The following is a 17,970-nucleotide window of genomic DNA, read 5'->3' as shown; positions in this document are numbered from 1 at the left end:
CAGCTCTACCTCCCTGCACACTCTGTCAAAGAGACAGAGAGAGCCCTCTGCTCTCACATCCCTGGCCCTGGTCACAGTCCCATACATACACTACCGTTCAACAGTATGYAGTCACTTAGAAATGTATTTGTTTTTGAAAGAAAAGCACATTTTTTGTCCATTAAAATAACATCAAATGTATCAGAAATACAGTGTAGACATTGTTAATGTTGTAAATGACTATTGTAGCTGGAAACTGCTGATCTTTTATGGAATATCTACATAGGCGTACAGAGGCCCATTATCAGCAACCATCACTCCTGTGTTCCAATGGCACATTGTGTTAGCTAATCCAAGTTTATCATTTTAAAAGGCTAATTGATCATGAGAAAACCCTTTTGCAATTATGTTAGCACAGCTGAAAACTGTCGACCTGATTAAAGAAGCAATAAAACTGMCCTTCTTTAGACTAGTTGAGTATCTGGAGCATCGGCATTTGCGGGTTCGATTACAGGCTCAAAATGGCCAGAAACAAAGCACTTTCTTCTGAAATTCGTCAGTCTATTCTAGTTCTGAAAAATGAAGGCTATTCCATGCGAGAAATTGCCAAGAAACTGAAGATCTTCTACAACGCTGTGTACTACTCCCTTCACAGAACAGCGCAAACTAGCTCTAACCAGAATAGAAAGAGGAGTGGGAGTCCCCGCTGTGCAATTGAGCAAGAGTACATTAGAGTACATTAGAGTGTCTAGTTTGAGAAACAGATGCCTCACAAGTCCTCAACTGGCAGCTTCATTAAATAGTACCCGCAAAACACCAGTCTCAACGTCAACAGTGAAGAGGCYACTCTTCACTGTTGACATTTCTAAGTGACCCCAGACTTTTGACCGGTAGTGTACATACAGTATACATACCACTAATGGGCACTAGCTAGAGTAACTAGCCAGGAAAATAAAACCCTTTCTTGACCACGTTAAACATGGCAAATGCACTGCTATTTGGCTTGCTCGCTGCTGTTGGGTGGACGAGTTTGCATGACATGGATATCGCACTCAAGGATACATCAATCGCTGACGGAGGCAAGATCCTGTCTGCGCTGACCTTGAGTAGGAGGTGACGATGAAGAGGGGGGGAAGAGATGCCTGTTGCAGTGGAGTGGGAAGGGAGGGACGGAGGAAGGAAGGAAAGGAGGGATGAGGGGCATGTTAACTTAAAATGACACYACGACTAGGTTCCAGTTGAACAACGTTTACTAAACCGTATTTTCACAAAACATGGTTGCCATTGCACTCAGACCAGGTCCATCAACAGTGAGACTACCACCAGGCGTACTAATAACAGAGTGACAGCACCGTAGTGACAGAAATATAGGGATACTTAAAACATGAACTTAACAGGGCATACCCCTGAAGGAGAGACCTGAGTTGAGCTCCTCTGAGATATGAGACAGAGAAAAAGAGGGAGGGAGAGGTGGGAGAAAGAGGGATAGAGAGGGYAGTGGGCAGGTTGAGAGGGAAACCATATGGCTTCAGCACAAATGTATTAAACTATAAATCAGAAGAGAAACCAGTGGGCTACCAGGTGGGGTCGCCGATATTCTTCTCTAGGATTCTCTAGTTAGCTACCTCAGCAGCTCTWTACAATAGGGAGGGGAAGATGACAAATGACTTTATCTGCATTAGTTTATCTTATTGATGACGGAGGACTTCCAGTCTTCTCGACTGTCCCCCCATCCGCCACCAACCAGAGTCCAGGTTTCCACGCCAGAGTTAGTGATGCGTACAACGGCTAGAGCAAACGTAGGSAGCCATGGTGGATGCCTGTTTACTGTCAGCCTACGGCTGGCCAACATGTCGGTTATCATGATAAAGGCATTGCTGAGCCAGGATAGGAGATACGGCTTTTATTGTGTTACTAATGGTAGGAGATATGGGTGGGTGGTAATCTCATTGGTTGATTGATTGTATACATGCTGACCACACTGCTCGCAACGCGTGCGTGCGTGAGTGATGCAAAAATAAATGTACACCTACATGTTATTTAATCATTGCACACACACTGCTCGCGTTTGCGTCAACGAGCGTCTGCGTAGTCAGGCGCTAAAATACAACTTGGTTCTATTTGTGACGCTTGACGCGGTGCAAGTCCTGCCTCTCCCATCTCCTCATTGGTTTTTAGGAGCATATACAGTTGAAGTCGGAAGTTTACATACACCTTAGCCAAKTACATTTAAACTCAGTTTTTCACAATTCCTGACATTTAATCCTAGTAAAAATTCCCTGTCTTAGGTCAGTTAGGATCACAACTTTATTTTAAGAATGTGAAATGTCAGAATAATACTAGAGAGAATMATTTATTTCAGATTTTATTTATTTCATCACATTCCCAGTGGGTCAGAAGTTTACATACACTCAATTAGTATTTGGTAGCATTGCCTTTAAATTGTGTAACTTGGGTCAAACTTTCCGGGTAGCCTTCCACAAGCTTCCCACAATAAGTTGGGTGAATTTTGGCCCATTCCTCCTGACAGAGCTGGTGTAACTYAGTCAGGTTTGTAGGCCTCCTACGTGCTCGCACACGCTTTTTCAGTTCTGCCCACAAATTTTCCATAGGATTGAGGTAAAGGCTTTGTGATGGCCACTCCAATACCTTGACTTTGTTGTCCTTAAGCAATTTTTCCACAACTTTTGAAGTATGCTTGGGGTCATTGTCCATTTGGAAGACCCATTTGCGACCAAGCTTTAACTTCCTGACTGATGTCTTGCGATGTTGCTTCAATATATCCACATAATTTTCCTCCCTCATTATGCGATATATTTTGTGAAGTGCACCAGTCCCCCCTGCAGCAAAGCACCCCAACAACATGATGCTGCCACNCCCCCCCGTGTAATGTAACCAAACCCTTTTCCTTGCTTTTAACCCGCCATCTCCTACCCCCACTCTCCCGCCATAAGGAATTAGAGAGAATATAAATGGATCCCAAGGTCCAGGCAGACACAGGCATAAAGCCACTCAATGGGCTCCGTTGACTGGTGTTTACTTAAGGCCCGGGATATTAGCCTTTGTTAAATCTATCTCTGCGTCTGCCCCCTGAGCTTCTCTCTGTATGCTCTGCTAGCGTGACTGTAACACAGACGGTGTGTGTGCCTGTCTCTCTGATCTCTTGATAGGAAGGGTGTAACGACTAGCACTATGAGGGGTGTCATTGTAGTACAGTGGACTCTGGTTGACTACTGTAGGCCGTCCTGTAGAAGATGAGAGCCTCTGCATAAGCGAGGCGATTCGTCAAAAAGGGAGACGCATTCAAAAGGGGCAAATAAACGTGATCTTCCGCAACTTGTACTTTGGAAATTCTGTCGTCGTAAACCAAAATAGCTGTCAATTCAAGTTTCTAAGGATAATCATGACATGCCAAGGCATACAGAATGTATGGATGAACGCACACATTTCCCATAATAACTATCATTAAATGACATCATTGATCTGTGAGGCGTAATCGTTTAGGGGACATTATTTACTGTAATTTCCTCATTTGTATAACATCTATAATTCACTTATGATTCAAATCAGGCAAATACTCAAATCAAATACAGAATACTAGTGAAATCCTAGTCACCGTGTTCAATAAAGTACCATATCTGAGAGAGATTCAGCGTCGGCGCCGTTCATTCACAGAGCAGCATGGGAATAGGAACAGACCTTTAAACGGTTCCCTTATCAAAGCACGGTCCTGCAGGCTCCCCTCACCTTCGTACCTTATAAAACAAGCCATAGGAATGCTCTTTCGGGAATAAATCACTATGTTCAAGAGAAGCACATGCTACGCTCCACTGCACTAATCAACAGAGGGCCAAATGTTATTGTTTCATCTCCTGAGTTTTACATGCCGGTCCTCGCCGTCGACTGCCATGCGGTCGACAAACGGCGGCGGGCGGGTCCAGCAAAATATATGTGGCGATACGAGACATTTGAAATTGAAAACGACCTCGGACAAAGAAATTCCTTCATACCAAGAAGATGTAAGGCAGTGCTAAACTCATAATATACTTTTTCATCCTAATAGAACCCAGATGTTCTGGAGATTCTATATATTCCTCGGCGGGCGGAGAAGTATTTCCGATATGTGTCATAAAATGGAGTCGGGAAAGGACGAGCGTGGCAACAATTTGGTATGAGTTACGTTCCCTAGAATCCCTATCTCCTTCATCGCTGGCAGTTATTTATGCCCCCTTGGGAGAATGAGGCCATATCCAGAGCATGCTGAAATGAAGATTAATAGACAGTCCTGGATGACTTTAGATGGATGCTAAATTCAGGGTGGGGAGGGAGGCTGCCTGCCTGTGTGGCCAAGCGGCTGCCTTCTGATGCTGAGGCCCGGTCCTCACGCCTGCCTGCCAAGGCCCTTCCCTATAATCTACCGATCAATGATCATTAATGGTAGCGTGAGATAGCAGCTCTCCCTAACCTGCACTCTCAGTCACAGAGAGAACCTTCTGCTCTCACATCACCGGCCCTGGTCAGAGGCCCATACATACATATGCCATACGTAAGTACTCGTAATGGGCATTAGCTAGAGTAACTAGCCGGGAAAATAAAACCATTTCTCGACGACTTTAAAAAAGGTGCTGTTGGGTTTGTCCGCCGCCGTTGGTCAGACGAGTTTGCATGACATGGATATCGCACTCAAGGATACGTCAATCGCTGACGGAGGCTGGGCCCGATCTGCGCTGACCTTGAGTGGGAGTCGACAACGAAGAGGGGGGGTTGCAGTGGAGTGGTGAGGGAGGGAGAGCGGAAGGAAAGGAGGGCTGAGGGGACCTCTGATTGAGAGAGCTGAGATGAGCTCCTCTGAGATATGACAGAGAAAAAGGGGGGAGGGGGCAGAGTGAGAGAGAAGCCATATGGCCGCAGCACAAATGTATTAAACTATAAATCAGAAGAGAAACCAGTGGGCTACCAGGTCGGGCTGACGATATTCTCCTCTAGCTAGCTACCTCCTCTAGCTAGCTTCTCCTCCAGCTAGCTACCTCAGCAGCTCTTTACAATAGGAAGGGAAGATGACGAAAGACGTTCCATGGCTTTGTCTGCATTCGTTTCTATTTTTGATGACGGAGGACTTTAAGTCTCCCAACTGTCCCGCCATCAGCCACCAACCAGAGCCTAGGTTTCCACGCCAAAAGGTAGTGATGCATACAACGGCTAGAGCAAATACAGGCAGCAATTACTTTCAGCCTGTGGCTGGCCACCATGTCAGTTATAAGGATGAAGGCATGGCTGAGCCGGGATAGGAGATATGGGTGGGTAGTCGTCTCATTGGTTGATTGATTGAACGTATTAGATAATGAAGAGTGTTCGGCTGCTCCAGGCGTAGACAACATTAAATACATAGAAAATGATTGAGGATAAAAACACGAAAAAAAGCCTGGAGGGCTTATTTCAATTGTGTTTCTGACTCATGACACGCCGCCCTCTTGCTATTTCACCCAATATTAATTCTCAGTATCTTAATAACATAGTAGACCAAGAAACGGGACAAAGCCAGTGTGATTAACTGTTTGCCAAACCTAACGATCGCAACATAGGAGAAACCTATCACGCTCCAATCCAGTTAGCCTTAATCAATTAATCAATCTTCCGGACAGCTCCACTAGCCGTGCCGAGGCTGGACAAACTAGCGTTGTGATGCCCCACCGAGTGAGAGAGACATCCAAACCCCAGAAAGCCACTTGCCATCTGAAACCATCACGGCCAAGGCCAGCCATCGTTCACACCCCATCCCCACTCAGCGGCTTGACAGGAGGAGCGAAGGAGGGGGAGGATTAGAGTAGGAGGATGGGAGGAGGTAAGGGGTGTGGGAGGGAGGGAGGTTAAAGGCACTGAAGTGATGAGCCGTGGGTGCCCTACCTTGGTCTGGAGGTAGTGGGGGTAGTAGTATGTGTACTGAGGGTACATTGGTTGCTGTTCCAATCGCTTGCCCATGTAGCTGGAATCCTTAGCGCCGTGGCAGGGAATGGTTGCGCGGAGGCGGTCGGACGAGCGTTAGTAGTACTGGGGCTTGGCTCTCTGACTGTAGGTCCCTTATTTTTCCCGTCCACACTGGTGTCTTGTATCACTGCTGGTCCTCCGGAGAGCAGGCAGGGTTCGTCTGACGGAGAGTGGCTGGGAGAGGGGTTGCCTCTGTGGGGGTAGCTCCTGCCTGACGACGCCTTTTAGTTAAATCTCCTGGAGTGTTACAAACGGAAGCTGCTGCGTGTCCTGTCTGTCCCTCACTGGCTGGTGTCGGATAGTAACGCGTGAGAAGAGAGGTAGAGGAGGAAGAGGAGAAAGATGAGGAGGAGCAGGTGGCAGTGGCTTTAGGCAGTCCTGCAAACAAATTGCTGGCACAGGATAGTGTGGGAGAGGAGAAAAGGAAAGACAAGGAAAAGGGGGAGGATAGATAGATCACTTTTCTATTTAAGCTGTCTTGCTATAGCTTACCTCGCTCCTCGGTTTCAATCTCTCTCACACTCTCTGTCGCTCAATCGGCTGCTCTCTCTCACAGCTCTCTCTCTCTCTCTCTCTCTCTCTCTCTCTCTCTCTCTCTTTCTCTCTCTCCTCTGTAGTCTGATATCCCAGCTGCTCTGTGTTGTATTGTCGGACACAGGATATATCCTCAGCGGCGTGCTAACAGATACACTTTGGGAAGAGTCAGTATCAGGCAGGAACAAACCAAAGAAGCAATCTCAGTGTGTAACAGTTCAGCCAGAGAAGAGCAGATTACACAGAAACAATCCCAGCTCCTAATTGATATGGCACCAAGAAAAAAAAGAATCTCCACCGCTCCACTGGTTCAGAGAAGAAGAGAGAAAAAATATATAATGAGAAGCACAATGACAGTGTCCCAGGTGCCCAACAGACAGACAATCCAGAGAGTCTCCTGTCTGCGATCCTCCCTTTTCCTGCTCTTCTAAAATGTGTTCCTTGTTTCTTCTTGCCTGCTTCGCTCTCAGTCACTCCTCCCATCAGCCTGCCTCTCTCTCTCTCTCGCTCTCTCRCTCTCTCTTCCACACTGTAACAGGGCGGTAAAGGGGGCTCGTCCTGCACTGTGAGCTGACTGCCTCCTCCTTCCACAGCCGGTAGGAGGGACTTGAGTCGGCTCCGAGCAAGAAAGAGATCCAGACATAGACCAGGGGGCTGCAGTATTTCCACAGCCAGAGAAAGGAGCGGGGTGAGGGGGACGGCAGGCAGGCAGGCAGTAAGTAGCGTGTGGAGTCGATTCCCCCTACTGGCTGCCAAAGGACCTAACGCCTGGTTCAAACTCTCCTTCATCAATGTGGTCTGATTTTACTTCTGAACCAATCAGTAASCTTGAATATTACTCCATACCTTTATAAAACTATAAGACAACGCTAGGTTTTTCTTCTGGGTTCATTGGTTGTAGTCTGAAAAGGTATGTTTCAAGCATTCACTTTTCTCTTGGAAGTAAATGACACCGTCAGTAGCGACAGTATATCAACATCCTGTATCATTTAAATCAAATCAAATGAATTCAAATTGCATTGGTCACATAGACATATTTAGCAGATGTTATTGCYAGTGTAGTGAAATGCGTGTGTTCCTAGCTCCAACAGWGCAGTAGTATCTAACGATTCACAACAATACACACAAATCTAAAGTAAAAGAATGGAATTAAGAAATATAGAAATATTAGGATGAGCAATGGCGGAATACAGGCATCGACTAAAATACAGTAGAATASAGTATACCCTCCATATTGTTATGATGATACATCATAACAAATCAAAATGCAAATGTATTGTGCTTGTCAAATGCAAGCAGACAGACCTTTTTCCCCTGTGTAACCACAACAGACCAGCACTGAAAACCATTCAAATACAAAACGTGACTTAAGATCCTTCTAAATAATCCCCCTGGGTGCTTTGCCTCGACATAYGAAGCAACGTTTCCCAACATAGAACATTCTACCTGACCAATTAAGCTCTTCTCACTATGAAAAGACGACATAGAGAACACTTTCCACCCACATCAGATGTGCAGAGCATGTGGTCGTTCAGAGCGGGGAGACATCGCGTGGTGTTGGGGTAAAGAGTGCTTGAGGGAGAAAAAAAAAATCACTCTCTATATATACTACCAGCTACAAACTGACACAGTTCGATGCTATAATCTGCGTTGCGTCGAGCCTAAGAACAGCCTTAGCCGTGGTATACTGGCCACAGAATTCAGGGCTTGAACAACCCAGTWTACAGTATATATTATAAACTGGTTACCAATGTYAAATAAATGTTGCACCCATATACCACACCCTCTCGGGCCTTATTGCTTAAATATATGCCATTTAGCAGACTATTTTATCCAAAGCTACTTACAGGCATGCGTGTATATATTTWATGTACAGGTGGTCCAAGGAATCAAACCAACTATCGTGGCGTTACAAGGGCCAGGCTCCACCCACTACAGAGGACTATAGCATGACAGTGGAGTCCAGTGGACAGCAGCAGGATGGTACGGTCCTTCTCTTTGGCCAGCGAGAAACTTCAGCTGCACACACAGACTGTGGCTTAACCTATGAGTCCACAACTTCCTGGGCTTCAGTTTTCAGCCAACTCAATTAGCAAAATTCTCCTTGACTTCAGGGTGAGAAATGAACTGTAATTCTTTTTTATAAAAACACACGTGTTACGCAAAGCATTTTAAATGGCACAAACATATACAGATATGTCAAGCAATGCAACAGTTTCTGAGGGACAATTTARACAGACACACCGAACCCACGAGGGTGTTTTACCCTTATTAAACTTTTACGTTGACGTTTTCAGACCAAATTAACGATTTTCAGTGCATCACTTAAAAAATAGGTCCCAGCTCAATTATGCCACATTTCGCACATTGATTTCTAATAGCAATTTGTGTCCTCATTCAACCATGTATTTTGGTTTACAGTAGAATACATGATCATGAATGTGGGCCGCATGCATGCAGGCTAGTGGGCAGACTGAATCAATACTAGCATCCCACAGATAGAAACAAAGCAGCGAGAGAGAGAAAGGCTATGGCGTGTGGAAGAAAACATAATTATCAGAAAGGCCGCTTTTATCTGTGGAAAAGAGATTAGGCAGATATCGATTGTGGATTAGCAGATTAACAGCTCCAGGACAGAAGGACTGGCAGGGCAGGGTTACTCACCGAATGGAGGGAGAGAAAGAAAGAGAGAGGGTGGGGGGGGAGAAAGAGAGCAGTCTGACATTTTGTGTGGTCATATCTACTGCCTCAGTGCATACCTTCACAAATAACTCCTCAAGATTGACACGTTAACAGMTATCTAATTGTTAGTGCCATTAAGGGGTTTGGGACTTCAATTGAGACTCAAGACTTACTTGGAACAAGGCAGATACCCTGGACTAATGTTGACGTTTTATACGGGAGCCTTCAATGGCTCACGACTGCTTACGTGGGRGGGTTTGCAAATAAGGCCCAACTTTCATCCAACTATTCTGCCCTGTATTTCATTCCATCATAGCAAAAGGAAGAGTGCAGATGAATGTGGACGTGCCAGTTCTGCCTCGACACTGGTAGGGGCTCTGGGATGAATCAGTGGACTGACGTCAGTTTGAGGACAGGGGTGACATGAAGCCAGCTGTTTCATCATGGAGAAATCAACAGGGATGGAAGGCTGGTGTTTTGTCTCTTTGTGATGCAAAGGTACCCCACCCTGGTTCACACACATAGGCGTGTACATGCACACACTGGAACTCACACACACAATGTGAGCGTGCACGCACGTGCTCAAATGCACACGCTCGAACGCACACAAGCTAACACACACAAAAAACACACGCCCTGATTCATCTCTGCAGCTTCCAGGATGACAGAGCTGGAGAGGAGGTGAAGGGAAGGATGGCCATATGGAAACACCACAGTCTGAACTCTGAAATGTGAGGTGTGAGCAGAGAGAGACGCGGCCATAACATAACGCAGGCTAGAAGAGGTTGGAAGTGGACCACACAGACAGACTGAAGTTGCCACGCATTGTGCAGTGAGTTATCTCTGGGATATGAAGTGAAAAGAGAGGATACATTGCATTCAGAAAATATTCAGACCCCTTCCCCTTTTCCACATTTTGTTACGTTACAGCCTTGTTCTAACATGTATTCAATTATTATTTGTTCCTCATCAATKTACACACAATACCCCATTGTGACAAAGTGAAAACATATTTATTTTTTTGTTGCAAATTTATAATAAAAAAAAAACAGAAGTACCTGATTTACATACTGTACGTATTCTGACCCTTCGCTATGAGACTTCAAATTGAGCTCAGGTGCATCCTGTTTCCATTGATCATCCTTGAGATGTTTCTACAACTTGATTGGAGTCTACCTGTGGTAAATTCAATTGATTGGACATGATTTGGAAAGTCACACAAACCTGTCTATATAAGGTCCCACAGCTGACAGTGCATGTCAGAGCAAAAACAAATCCATGAGTTGAAAGGAATTGCCTGTCGAGCTCCGAGACAGGATTGTGTTGAGGCACACATCTGGGGAAGGGTACCAAAACATTTCTACAGCATTGAAGATCCCCAAGAACACAGTGGCCTCCATCATTGTTAAATGGAAGAAGTTTGGAACCACCAAGACTCTTCCTAGAGCTGCTGCCTGCAAACTTGAGCAATCGGGGGAGAAGGCCTTGGTCAGAGAGGTGACAAGAACCCGATGGTCACTTTGACAGAGCTCCAGAGTTCCTCTGTGGAGATGGGAGAACCTTCCAGAAGGACAAGTATCTCTGCAGCACTCCACCAATCAGGCCTTTATGGTAGAGTGGCCAGACGGAAGCCACCTCTCAGTAAAAGGCACATGACAGCCCACTTGGTGTTTACAAAGGCACCTAAAGGATCTCAGACCATGGAGAAACAAGATTATCTGGTCTGATGAAACCAAGATTGAACTCTTTGGCCTGAATGCCAAACATCACGTCTGGAGGAACCTGGCACCATCCCTACGGTGAAGCATGGTGGGTGGCAGCATCATGCTGTAAGGATGTTTTTCAGTGACAAGGATTGGGAGACTAGTCAGAATCGAGTGAAAGATGAACAGAGCAAAGTACCGAGAGATCCTTGATGAAAACCTGCTCCAGAGCGCTCAGGACCTCAGACTGGGGCTAAGGTTCACCTTCCAACTGGACAACGACCCTAAGCACACAGCCAAGACAACGCAGGAGTGGCACCGGACAAGTCTCGGTATGTCCTTGAGTGGCCCAGACAGAGCTCGGACTTGAACCCGATTGAGACCTGAAAATAGCTGTGCAGCGACGTTCCCCATCCAACCTGACAGAGCTTGAGAGGATCTGCAGAGAAGAATGGGAGAAACTACCCAAATACAGGTGTGCCAAGCAAGGTTTTACCTAAGAAGACTCGAGGCTGTAATCACTGCCAAAGGTACTTCAACAAAGTACTGAGTAAAGGGTCTGAATACTTATGTAAATGTCATATTTCCTATTTTTTTTTATATACATTTGCAAAGAATGTTTTAAAAAACAGTTTTTGCTTTGTCATTATGAGGTATTGTCTGTAGATTGATTAGGGAAAAAACCACTTAACCCATTTTAGAATAAGGCTGTAATATAACAAAATGTGGAAAAATTGAAGGGGTTTCAATACTTTGCGAATGCACTGTCGATGGTTCTCCCATGGTGCAAAGTGATGACAGTCTCCTCTAAACAACCCAGATGACAACCATTAATAGCAACGCTCTCCTTAGTCATCGACTTCATTGTGAGAGGAGACATTACTTCTCGAGAGTAGACCTGACTTTAATGCCATTGCCAACATGTTTTATTGGCATTACGAAAATGACCAAATTATAGCTACATTCACAGGCAAATCTATATGGGAAAGTAAAATGACATGCTAAGATACTGTATATTTTCTTTGATTGCCAGAGATGTTTGAGTGTTCCGTAAATACTTTAATACCTGCCCTTTTGTGTTTATTGACCTGTTTATCTGACTCTGATGGAATGTCCTACTAATATCCCTGAATCCACACTGAGAAGAGACAGGAATGAGATAGAGAGCTACAAAGAGTGGGGAGTCAAAGCAGAACAGACACTACTACACTCCCCCAGAATTCCTAGAAGGTCTCTATTGACAACCAAGACCGAGACTCCCCGGCTACTCAAGCAACAACTTCTCTATGAGTGACACATTATTCACAGGGCTCGGTACAAACAAGAGGCTCCCATGTCTTTCCATTGGACGGTCGTAGGCGTTTCCTAGAACTGACCAGATGCTTGGAATTTGAGGGAGCGCCGGGTACCGAGCCAAGGAAGGGTGATGGGAGAGGGGGTGGGAATGAGGGYAGCAGCACAGGGCCTCGTAATTCGCGGAAAAACACTGCAGACGTTGACAGAGGTTCTACTGGGAGCTCGAGAACCTGACCTCCGCGAGTGCCCAACGTTGTTGTTCTGCATTACTCCCCTTCCTGTGACTCATTTACTGCCATCCAAGGAAGCCAAGGAGAAGAAGGCGGAGGTCTCCCAGCACCAACGAGTAAGAAACCTGAGACCTATGAAAGGTAGAGTAACTATTGCAGTTAGAACTCCCTCTCTTTCGTTCTCTGATTAGGAGGTTCTCAGAATAACCTGAGCTGTTATGAATGATCTTGTACTGAGAAAGGAGGCCCGGGGCTAAGCTGTGTGTGTGTGTGTGTGTGTGTGTGTGTGTGTGTGTGTGTGTGTGTGTGTGTGTGTGTGTGGGGTGTGTGTGTGTTGTGTGTGGTGGTGCTGTGTGTTGATGTGTGTTGGTTCATGAGTGCTTGCTCATGCGTGCATGCGTGTGTCCGAGAGTCCGTGATCCAGAGTGTGTGAGTTTATGTGAGTCATGTCAGCTGGCCTGCAGCTGTGGGCTTGTGTGAGGTACTGTATCACCACAGTCAGAGAGACCGTAGTATGTGAGGGTCAGTTTGTTCTGACACCACCATGTGCCGAGGAGTGAAGTGCCATTCAGCACTGTTCCAGGATCAGATTTCCTTGCCCTAATCCTAACCTTAATCCTAATTTAACACACATAGGCTGGAGGCAAAAACCTATAATCCAATAGCCATGAAGCAACCTGAGGGGCACTCGGTTCAGAGTGTCATAGGGGYCGTGTGGGGTTGCTAGGGACATGGCTGGGGCTGGCATGGCTGAGGTGGTGTGAGATGGCCAGGTGGGAAGAGAGACAAAGAGCAGGGGTTTAGAGAGGTTCTCACTAGATGGCCAAGCTGCAAAGTCAAAATTGGTTAGATAGTACAAATTTATGAAAACAAACAAGTTAGGCTTAAGCATAAGTKTAGCAGTGTGGTTAAGGTTAGGTTTCAAATACATTTTAAGAAGATAAATTGTAGAAGTAGGCTGGGCTTCCGACTGTAACTTGGCCAGTTGGTGACGGCCATTTAGAGAGGGTAATGACAGGGGTCATTCCCTCGCTATTTGAGACATGCCTGAAGACAACAGTGAATAAAAGTGGAGAAATGTAGCTGTGAAATGACCAGGATGAGGTGGGCGGACAGCAGTGAGGTGGTAAAGCTCCGTCAAGCCATTTTGGAATGAGGTGGAATGACAAAACATCACAGTTGAATGAGAATAGAGAGCGAGAGAGAGTCCCATTCGGAGGGGAATGTTTCAGAAAGGTAAATGGAGCAGAACCTTATTCCAGCCGTCGACTAACTAAAACTCCCCTTGTGTCTCATTGTCTGCATGCAAAGTATCAAAGCCCAGCAGAGAGTCTGTGGCTGGGTGGAACAATGGCAAAAAAAATCTATAATAAATGAACATCCTCGCCTTTCTTGCACTTAACAGTCGCACGTCTTTTTTTAACGAGCACTGACTTTGCTAATAGCAGCTTTATTGAAGAAAAGTTGACTTACTATGACTGTGATACGTGGTTGTCTTACCTAGCTACCTTATGACGAATGATCTAACTGTAAGTGGCTCAGGATAAGAGCATCAGCTAAAGGACTGAATTGTCATATGTAAAGATATGCACATGTATGWCTATGACGATTAAAAGCATAACCGTTCGTCTCATAATATTAGCCAGTCCAATGTACACTAGTGTAAAAAATTCAACAGTGATATTTTCCCGATGAATTGAGGCTCCAATAGAATCTGACACCACATCCGAGTAGTATGCATTCCTTTACAGAAAAACATTGGCTTCATGCTTGACGGATTTATTTGCCTTACCGAGACATCACATCAGACGACAAAAGCAATCTACGGAGACCCAAAACGTACGTTACATACTACTGTGAACTGTGAACTTCACTTTATACACCTTCCCAAGAGCCATTTCCATAGAACACCATCATAAAACATAGGCTAGGTACAGCGTTATTCTAGTGAGACATTGTGGAGGCTGGTAAGCGACTCCGTAGCGATGCATTGAGATACCAGAGGAAAAGGTTGGGGGGTTGACGCACTTAGAGATTGCATCCGTGGTGACGGCGGCGGGCGGGCGCCTGTATAATTAGTGCTGCTGAAGTCATCAAAGAGAGCRGGTAAATGGAGCAGAACGTCTCCTACAAAACCAAAGCTCTACATTTCCTTTCACACAACAAACTAACGATCGCTGCGTTGAAACGAGCAATGTGGCAACGTGACAAAAAACACATACCAGACCTGGGTTCAAATACTATTTGAAATCATTTCAAACTACGTTATTTGTGCTTGATGAGCTGACAGTACCTGGAGTAATGGACCAATAGAGTAGTCACAAAAGTGCAAACCCTGGCCATCTGGCACCACAGACAGGCTATAGCAAACGCTCAAAGTATTTTTGAAAGATTTCGAATAGTATTTGAACCCAGGTCTGCATCAAACTGGATCTGCTGGAGACTGCAGAGCGGTTGAGATATTTCCCATAATTCCATATGTCAATATTGTGTGCCTTGGTAGTAAGCCTAGGACTTGGTTTGGTTGTACGATTGGGCACTGGTTCTATTCCATTGAGCTGGATATTTCACAGAGGTAACCAAAGGTTCAATAATGTGTCAGGAGTACAGTGATGGTGGTGTGCCTACACGGAAGTGAACCATCAAGCTCTTGTCCTATAACAACACGAGTTGAAGAAGTGATTTCCTGGTGCRACATCAACACATTGTGGAATGTCCAAAAATAAGAAAGTGGAGAATCATGGGAAAAAAATTCCCTGCAACAATTCAGCTCATTTCTAGAGTAAAAACYATCCAGCAACAACTGTAGTTCAGCTAAAGTACATTTCATTACATTCTCCTCTGCTTCCCCAGCAGAAGGAAGTCAGACACAGCAATGGGGCGAGATGGCTGAAGAACCTGGTCATTACTTACAGTAACAAGGTGTGTTGCTTAACGTCTTCTCTGCTTCCCTCACGCTATGCTGTCTGTATCAGTCAGTCAGTCCATGGAGAGGGAGGCACCACCCACAGACCAGGCCCAGAACAATGCACCTGGAAGCTCTGAACACAGTAGAGCAGCTGGGAAGTGCAGATGTGAACACACAACTGAGCCTGCGAGCTGTGTGTGTCTATGTGTGTGTGTGTGTGTGTCTATGTGTGTGGGTGTGTGTGAGTGAGTGCGAGTGTTCCTGCTCCCATGCGTGCATGTCTGTGTGCATGCATGCGTGTGTGTGTACATGTGTGAACTGTACGTGTGTGTGTGTGTGTCGGTGGCCTCACAGCTTCATTAGAGAGGAGACCTTATCAGCTCTTTCATTTCCATAAGGTTCATGTACAAACATCACTTTTATGCTCATATTGTAGGTTGCGCTGGAGGAGCAAATAATCAGGGGTAATGTTTTACAGATGTTTTGGGTGTTTTTAAGTTGATACTAAAGCCCCCAAGCAGCTTCAATTCTCATATGAAAATCCATCGGTGTGTGTGTTCCCGCTCCCACCCGTGTGTGTCTAGAACCAGACTGAACTGTCATGAATTAAGGGGTAATATTTTACAACCCTGGCTATGAGATGAGTTATGTTCCCTGCTCAGCCTAGTCACAGACTAATCACAGAGAGGGACAGAAACAGGTGCAACACGATCCACTGAACAACAATTTCACAGACAAGGTGTCTTCGAATCCTCCATTACATATCACAATATGGCTGTGATATGATCTTTTAGCAATAATTGGTCTTTTGACCATTGAAATCAGATCTTTTGCCCATAATTGCCTAAGTGACAGTACTACCATGTAAAGCTGAGGCCTCACATCATAGTAAGAAGACAAGACGTTCATTTCTTTGCCCAAAGATTCCACCATCCGCCTAACTGAATCCTGTTGCATGTTCACCACAAACATCCACCATTGGGTTTAACATTTAATATCAACCATGGGTGACAGCTTAATGAAGATTGGTGGAACACCGCAGCGAGGAATTTGCAAAGCCCGGCTCTTAGGCAATAGGAAATGAAACGTATGGGGTTTCGATGGCTGGCAGATTCTGATTATTCGTGTGGTCTCGGGCTCCCAATCCTGTGGATGGCTTTTCATYTTTAATAGTAGCAAATGCCAACGTATGGTCACACCAGGAAATGTGTTTAAGGTGGAACATCCACCAAACATTCATCTAGAAGTGTCAACGTTCGCCGGTACTTTAGCACAAGTTGGTTGTGATATAGAAAGCTGGGACCACTCCTATTGTGAAACAAGCTTCATTTAATCAAATGAATTATAATGCATACATAAACAGCGTACCATGTGTCGTAGTAATTAGGGATGCATGATATATCGGTGAACATATCGGAATCGGKCGATATTAGCTAAAAATTCCAACATCGGTATCGGCCCGATGTCTAGTTTAACGCCGATGTTAAAAACCGATGTCAAWGCTACCGTGCATCCCTATATGATGTAGGTATATGATGTAGCGACGCCCCGTAAGATTTTGCACTACACGTGCAACACAGCATTCCTAACCCAGCCCACAATGTCTTCTGTGTGGATCGAACAGTCAACAAGTCGAGGAGTAAGAACATTTCAGCGAGACAACTCAAAGGCGAAATCCATTAAAGCCAAGATAATGGATTTCATTGCCCTTGACAATCAACCGTTCTCTATCGTGGGTGATGTTCTCTTTCGCCGACTGATCGTGCGGCGGTACACACTACCAAGTGCACTATTTTTCAGATGTTGCCCTACCGGAGTTACACAGTAATAGCGTCACTGCTATTAGCTTCACAACATACTATGGAACGCCGTTTGGGTCTTTGCGTGTCAAAAAAGATACAGTAGCACTGTCAAAGCTGTATAAAAAAGTCTGCAAACAAGCAAACACAGGCCATGAACGATGTGTTGACAATACCGCGTTAGTAATAAAGCATAATTTGTTCGACCGCAACTTCTGGGATAGCTAGCTTTAGCTTGGTACCTAGCTAGCACCAATACAACCAGCCTGACAACAATGACCAGTAGAAACTGCAGTCATTTTCGTTATTCTTAGCAATGATTTAGGAATCCTTGTGAGTAAGTATTAGCTAGGTTGCCACTTGTTGTTCGCCTATTGAAATTGAACTTCAGTTCATGAAAATAAATAGCTAGCCAGCTACTTAACCCTGTTGCCCAAAGCTAATGTTATAAGCAGCCAGCTAGCTTCATCTGGCTAGTGACGCTCGACCGGACCATTTATGTGTTGTGAAGCTAGCCACAATAAGGATTAGGCACAATAGTGGAATTTGCGGTTTGCCTTCAAAATAAAAGAATATCATTGCCCGTGATGCAAATGAATACAAATAGTATAATTATGCCATACTTTTATTTTGACCGGACCATTTATGTGTTGTGAAGCTAGCCACAATAAGGATTAGGCACAATAGTGGAATTTGCGGTTTGCCTTCAAAATAAAAGAATATCATTGACCGTGATGCAAATGAATACAAATAGTATAATTATGCCATACTTTTATTTTGAAGGCTAACCGCAAAGTCCACTATTGTGGCTAATCCTTATTGTGGCTAGCTTCACATAGATGGGTCCGACCACC

At 45.1% G+C, this 17,970-nt stretch overlaps 1 protein-coding gene and 1 long non-coding RNA gene across 2 annotated transcripts in view; one reads left to right on the top strand and one right to left on the bottom strand.

Moving 5' to 3' along the window:
• LOC111955888 (RNA-binding motif, single-stranded-interacting protein 3) overlaps nt 1–7,004 on the bottom strand; it is a 282,350-nt gene extending 275,346 nt beyond the window's left edge. Inside the window, exons 1-2 of the mRNA XM_070436361.1 lie at nt 6,457–7,004; nt 5,884–6,252 (exon numbers count right to left, since the gene is read on the bottom strand). Of these exons, the coding sequence (XP_070292462.1) occupies nt 5,884–5,958 (75 nt within the window). The 5' untranslated portion in view covers nt 5,959–6,252; nt 6,457–7,004. The remainder of the gene's footprint in view (nt 1–5,883; nt 6,253–6,456) is intronic.
• A 5,188-nt stretch (nt 7,005–12,192) lies between these two features.
• The window catches only part of LOC139023365 (uncharacterized), a 42,114-nt gene continuing 36,336 nt past the window's right edge, over nt 12,193–17,970 (top strand). Inside the window, exon 1 of the long non-coding RNA XR_011474500.1 lies at nt 12,193–12,550. This is a non-coding gene — a long non-coding RNA (uncharacterized lncRNA). The remainder of the gene's footprint in view (nt 12,551–17,970) is intronic.

The sequence above is a fragment of the Salvelinus sp. IW2-2015 genome, linkage group LG31 (assembly GCF_002910315.2).
Source record: "Salvelinus sp. IW2-2015 linkage group LG31, ASM291031v2, whole genome shotgun sequence".
NCBI classification, from domain to species: domain Eukaryota; kingdom Metazoa; phylum Chordata; class Actinopteri; order Salmoniformes; family Salmonidae; genus Salvelinus; species Salvelinus sp. IW2-2015.
This window is presented reverse-complemented; position numbering and strand designations above follow the sequence as displayed.